Source organism: Aquila chrysaetos, chromosome 16 (genome assembly GCF_900496995.4).
Source record: "Aquila chrysaetos chrysaetos chromosome 16, bAquChr1.4, whole genome shotgun sequence".
Taxonomy (NCBI): Eukaryota; Metazoa; Chordata; class Aves; order Accipitriformes; family Accipitridae; genus Aquila; species Aquila chrysaetos.
In genome coordinates this window covers 14,291,084-14,297,083 of record NC_044019.1, presented here as the reverse complement: position 1 = coordinate 14,297,083, position 6,000 = coordinate 14,291,084, and the positions used below count along the sequence as shown (strand labels likewise).

At 47.8% G+C, this 6,000-nt stretch overlaps 1 protein-coding gene and 1 long non-coding RNA gene across 6 annotated transcripts in view; one reads left to right on the top strand and one right to left on the bottom strand.

Annotated features, from left to right (window-relative positions):
- KCNC1 (potassium voltage-gated channel subfamily C member 1) overlaps window positions 1-6,000 on the top strand; it is a 133,034-nt gene continuing 127,034 nt past the window's right edge. Inside the window, exon 1 of one of the 5 annotated variants that reach the window (XM_030039608.2) lies at window positions 1-1,228. In XM_030039608.2, coding sequence (XP_029895468.1) covers window positions 659-1,228 — 570 coding nt within the window. In that variant the 5' untranslated portion in view covers window positions 1-658. The remainder of the gene's footprint in view (window positions 1,229-6,000) is intronic. The other 4 variants (XM_030039610.2, XM_030039609.2, XM_030039605.1 and 1 more) reach the window with 4 other exon arrangements.
- On the bottom strand, window positions 2,265-5,507 carry LOC121233872. Its single transcript, XR_005934160.1, has 4 exons — window positions 5,421-5,507; window positions 4,511-4,596; window positions 2,705-2,887; window positions 2,265-2,351 (listed from the first exon to the last, which is right to left on the bottom strand). It is a non-coding gene; the product is annotated as an uncharacterized LOC121233872 (long non-coding RNA).

The window sequence follows — 6,000 nt, the reverse complement described above, 5'->3', positions numbered from 1 at the left end:
GCCCGGCCCGGCCGCAGGGGCGGAGGCGGCGCGGCGGGAGGGCGGCGCGCGGCGCTGTCCGTTCAGCACCTGCGGGCGCCCCCCGCCCCGCACCGCCGGGAGGGGCGCGGGCACAGCCCCGCCGTACGCCCGCGGGGGCTGCAGCCGGCTCCGGCGCCCACCCCCGCCTCCTGCCCGGCGCCCCGCAGCCCCGCGCCCGGAGCACCTGTGGGCAGCGCCGGCGCCGCGATTTTTCTTTCTTTTTTTTTTTTTTCCTTTTTTCTTTTTTTTTTTTTTTTGGCCACGTCCAACCAGGGAAGGGCCCTCCCCCTCCGGCACGTCCCTGCGCCCCGGCACCGCAGCGCCCGCGCTCCCGGAGCATGGTCCCCCCTGCCCCTCCGCCGCGGCTGCAGCTCCCAGGGCCCCCGAGCGTCTGACTTCAGACGAAGGCGGTGCAGCGCCAGGAGCCGGCGGCACCGGCTTCCCCTCGGAGCGGCCCCCGCGGAGCGGAGCGGAGCAGAGCCGAGCCGAGCCGAGCCGGCCGGGGCCCTTCGCCCCCGCGGGCCTGGATCGGGGCTCGGGTTAGGCACCGACTGCCGCCGAGCAGCCGTCCCCTTACGGGCTTGCTGCCTGCCGTGCTTGCTCGGATGAGTCTGCGACATGCCTAATAAGAGACGAGATGGGCCAGGGCGACGAGAGCGACCGCATTGTGATCAACGTGGGAGGGACTAGGCACCAGACTTACCGCAGCACCCTGCGCACCCTGCCCGGCACTCGGCTGGCCTGGATCGCCGAACCCGATGCCCACAGCCACTTCGACTATGACCCCCGCACGGATGAGTTTTTCTTTGACCGGCACCCGGGCGTCTTCGCCCACATCCTGAATTACTACCGCACTGGCAAGCTGCACTGCCCCGCGGACGTGTGCGGGCCCCTGTATGAGGAGGAGCTGGCCTTCTGGGGCATCGATGAGACCGATGTGGAGCCCTGCTGTTGGATGACCTACCGGCAGCACCGCGACGCCGAAGAGGCTCTGGACAGCTTTGGTGGGGCACCCCTGGATAGCAGTGCCGAGGACGGAGACATAGATGGCACCGGAGACTCTGGTGATGGCGAAGAGGAGCTGGAGATGACAAAACGCCTAGCACTTAGTGACTCCCCAGATGGCAGGTCCGGGGGCTTCTGGAGACGGTGGCAGCCCCGCATCTGGGCACTCTTTGAGGATCCCTACTCCTCCAGATATGCAAGGGTAAGCTATGCAATCAGCACCCTCATCAAAACACTCCAACCTCCCTTCAGCCCCACTTCCTCCCAGCATCATCAGGGTTATTTCCACCGTCAGCACAGAGCAGCCATCCATGTGTGTAGCCATATAAAAACCACGCACGGGCTATGGGGACATAACTCACGCTCTCAAGCAGGCCTCACGCATGGGGCACGAGTGGACACCAAGGCATGAGCTCAGGTACTCGTATGTGGGCTTCCAGAGACCCTTATTTTCTAACAGCCTCCTAAAAACCCACACAGCCTGGGGCAGGGTCCCCTTCATGGGCCAGGGAGATCTCCATTATACCAGGTAATTTCCCTCCATGCACAGATTTTTACAGTCAGTCATCCCCCAGTAAAGAGAGATGCCTTGTCCAGCCGTCTTACGAGCTAACGGCTGTCTCCCCTTTATGAGATGGAGAAAGGGTCACGGGAGCAGGCAGTCCCTGGGAGACTAGGGCATTTGGAGAGTTTCTCAGCTTGGACTGGAAAGGGAGTCTGTTCCTTTCTCTTTTCTCATACGTACCATGTTCAAATATTTATGATCGTGCTTCTCTGAGAATGGGTAATTCAGTTTCTCACTTACCTCCTCACTCCGTCTTTTCATTTGTGGGAAATGCAAAGTATTAATCAGAGGAGAGGGTTCATTCATGTAGAAGGGACACTGTGTTTGACAGGTTTCTTCCCTGGCTACTGAAGGACAACTCCTCCCCTCCTGGTGCCTGCGGTTGTTTTGGAAAGGGAATGCACACTGGTGCAGTTCACAGCATAGCTGTGGATAAAGATGATCTTAAACAGTCACCCGACTCCTCTAAGTAGGTACCTTTCATGCTATTACAGAGGAGGATAATTACATGAATTAGGGCCTGATTCTGCTCCTGAAGTCAAAAGTAAAGAAAACATTTACTTCAGGAGCAGCAGCAGGATTAACCCCCAAGATCCCCATATCGATAAGCAGGAAAATAGATGAAGGGTAACGCCTTCGCAAAGAAATTGGTTTGGATAGGTTTTACTCCTCTCTTAAACGTACCTCTGTTACAGCATAATTGCTGCCAGCCCTTGGTAGGGATGAGTGGTGCTTTGGTGTGGCAGGATGATCAGTGTTCCTGAGGTGGATCAAAGAAGTGAGATCAGATTAGGGAGCAAATTGGACGGATGGAGGAAAGAGAAGTGGAAATGCAGGGAGCAGGGACAGGGGAGCTGGTTCTGGATGAATGGGTGGTGGAACAGCAGCTGCTGGGGACTCAGTCTGAGCAGAGATCTCCAGCAGTGAGCCACCAGGTCTGCAGACTGAATGAATGGGGAAAGCTGGAGCACAGCCTGGAGTTATATCTTAGTGCATTTCTAAAGATTCTTGTTTGCACACCCTTTGGAGATTTCCTCCCTGAACAAAGAAGTTAATATTTTAAATGAATTCCTTTAAACAGCATGGAGGATAAAGGAATAATAAAATATTTACCACGAGATGAAAGGATAATGCTGTTGAATTGCAGCTTTCAAATCCCTGATTTCTGCCAAGGGAACATGGAAACAGAGAGGGAAGGCTGGAGGGTATCCTTCAAAAGGCTTAGTTAGCTTCCTTTAATCAAGCCCAATGTTAGCAGGCGTTGATTTGAATGGCAGACCTCTGGTGCCCAGGAATCTGTTGGTACAACACATTTCAAGTCAAAGCAGTGTGCTTGTCCAAGATTTTGTGGAATGGTCCAAAAGCCAAATGGATAATGCTGTCCCAATGAAGAGGATACAAACAGAGGCTAAAGCACCTTTTTGCTTGGAAGCATTCTGATATTTTAGGTCAGAGGACAAAATCTATAACCGAGTCTTTGTGATGTACTAGCCGGACTTCTAGGAGGATATAAATTCCATTTGCTAATTCGCCATGGGTATTTTCATTTAGGAAAAGGCATTTTATAAAGTGATTTGGGTTTGTTGTTGGGTTTTGCAGTAGATGTTATACTGTTGTTCACAATTACATGTGCATACCTGGTAGAATTCAACCCCTGATTTACCTCTAACTTGTTCTTTCCTTAAAGGATTGTTAAACTAGAGAAATAGGAATTCTGGGCAAAGTTGAAGTGTATACTGAATATTTCATGGGTTAAATATGATTCTTTAACTTGTATCTATGGAGATGTAGGCCATAAGCATTAATATTTTGCATGAAGGAAGATGGCTTTCATCATCAACACATGCACACACTGTCCATTAAGAAGACATTATAAGACACTTAACATTTTCTAATAAAAGCCATATGTTATGGTTATGGATGTAAAAAGAGATGGGAGTTTGATTTATGCCCCTGTAACCTAACACAGACATTGCAAAAAGACCTTAAACTCACAATAGCTAATTTACAGTAAAATAATTGACAACATCATTAACAAGTGAATGGTATATTAAAGCAACCATTAGTAAAGTCAGGCAACAAATCCACTGTTACCTCACTTTTAATTGTGTACGCTACTTTCAATTACAAACTGTATTTCAGTCATGCAAAAATTTAAATTCGCATTGCCATCTTGTCAAAAAAATACATCACAAAAATGTATCATCCTAATCGGATCTGAGACTTGTACTAATGGCGGTTATTATACATGTTTGGTGTTTATGTATGGCACCAAAATGTATGTCAAAATAACATCTTAATATAAGCATCGGTTTACATAACCATTATACTTTTACACTTGGGCAAGTAAAAGGAATACAGTATATGAATGTTAAGATTAAATGAAAACCTGCATATCTGAATAAAGCAAGATTTCTCTGGACTAAATCTGGTACACTAAATGAATGTTGAGGAACTGTCTATGGAAAGCTCAGCATTTACTCAGATCTAGCCATTCTTGGAGCATTTTGGTAGACACTGCTTACAAATACAAGTATATTTGACTGTTTTGCTTCACCAGGACCTAACTCATACTAAATTACATCTATTCTCATTGTAGATGGCCAGGGGAGACTCAAGAGCATTTGTATATGTCAGGCAAAATCAGCTAACTCTGCAAATTTTGCCTATTTCTAAACTCACTTTGATAAAGCATAAGGTCCCAGTCACCAGTCATTTGTCTTTAGGTGAAACACAGTCAACAGTTTCTTGTTAAAATGATACTGGCTGAGTTTAAATTCTAGTTTTCTAAACACTAATTTCTTAAATAAGGTAATTCTTTCTAAAAAGATTAAATACCTTAAAAAATTGCATCATCTTCTAAATCTGTAATAAGAAAAGGTAGCTTGTTTCAAATCACAGATTGCCTTAGACACCTACCTTAATAAGATAAACGGGTGTTGTGCTTCTCCATAATTTAAAGAATCCACATTTGGATAACAGAGGCAAAGTCTGGTACCTGGAGTCTGAACAGAGTAACAAATAAGGTGATAGAAAAGATCAGACTTACAGAGATACTGCGTGCATATGCAGACAGACAGGCATCCAGGTGGATTTTCAAAAGTATCTGATCAGGCAGCTAAATATCACTGCATGTCAATGGATATTGTGCACCTGAATCGGTGAGGCGTTTCTTTGAACCTTATTAGAACTGTCTTTTTTGCATGGTCAGGCAACTTTGTAAATTTATTTTTTCATAAGCAGATGCAAAGGGGGAAATAGACTCAAAGTCACACAGAAAGCTACACAGATACACTAAAGCAGCGTATCCAAGAGTTACGTTGTAATAGAGTTCCTGCCTTCTGCACTCATTAGACTTCACAGGCCCCTCAGTACACAAATGTGAAAAGTATTTTCTTAGCATCCTCTCTCCTTTATATTTATGTCTGGTCATGCTGTTCTTACACTAGTGAAGCTCCCACTGACTTTCTGGGGAGTTTGGCCTGCAGGTATTGAACATCTTTGCCCCCTTCCTTCTCCTCCCCCCCCCAGCAGGATAAGCTTGTGTTTGTGTTAATTCACAGGCGTTAGGTTAGTCAGTGCTTGGGAACCAGGAGCTTTCAGCTGAGATTCTGCACCAGTGCTCCCATTCAAATTGGATGGTTAAGCTTCATTAATGAACTCTCAGGGAAGCTTTTGTAGTCCTCTCAAAGAAACATTTTTACTGTTTTTAAATAAAAGCTGGTTGGGGTCCTATGGAAAGTCCTCAACAGCTTGACTTGCCATCCTGGCATATGCTATACAGCTCTGATCTGGAAAAGGAAAGGCTTATGGCAAAACTCTCACTCACCCGTTCCTCATGTTGTCCCTTCACATCCTGGCAGAAGGATCTGCTTTCCTCAGTGGGTGATTTTTGAAGGACAAGTTTCTGACACTGGACACTGAGGAGACAGGAAAAAGGATAGTGGGGAAGAGATGAGGGAAAAGGTATTCCCCGGGGATTTCTTCCAGCTTTCTTTTGTACATTCCAGAGCATTTCAGCCTTGCTGTGTTCATTTAAACTGATTTTTCTCTATATAAACTACATCCCTTAGGTACAAGGCGGCTTACGGGATCCTAGTTCCTGAATAACCATACTGTCTTGAGGCTTAGAGGCTGGGGTAATTTCTGCTCATCCTTTACCCTGGCCCAGTACAGCTAAGCTCAGGAATTGGGGAAAGTATCAGGGAGTGGGAAAAGATACTCATCGCCCTTCACAAGGGGACCTTATTCTGCAGCCATCTGACACGGGACACGCTTTGCACAGGAGTGCTCCACAGACAGGGCTCCAGAGGCTCCCGCCGAGCACGAGCAGACAGGGAGAGAAAGGAGGAGAGCCGCCCCACACGCCTTCCCCCCCCCCAGGCACCCCTCTCCCCGGGGAGAGCTTT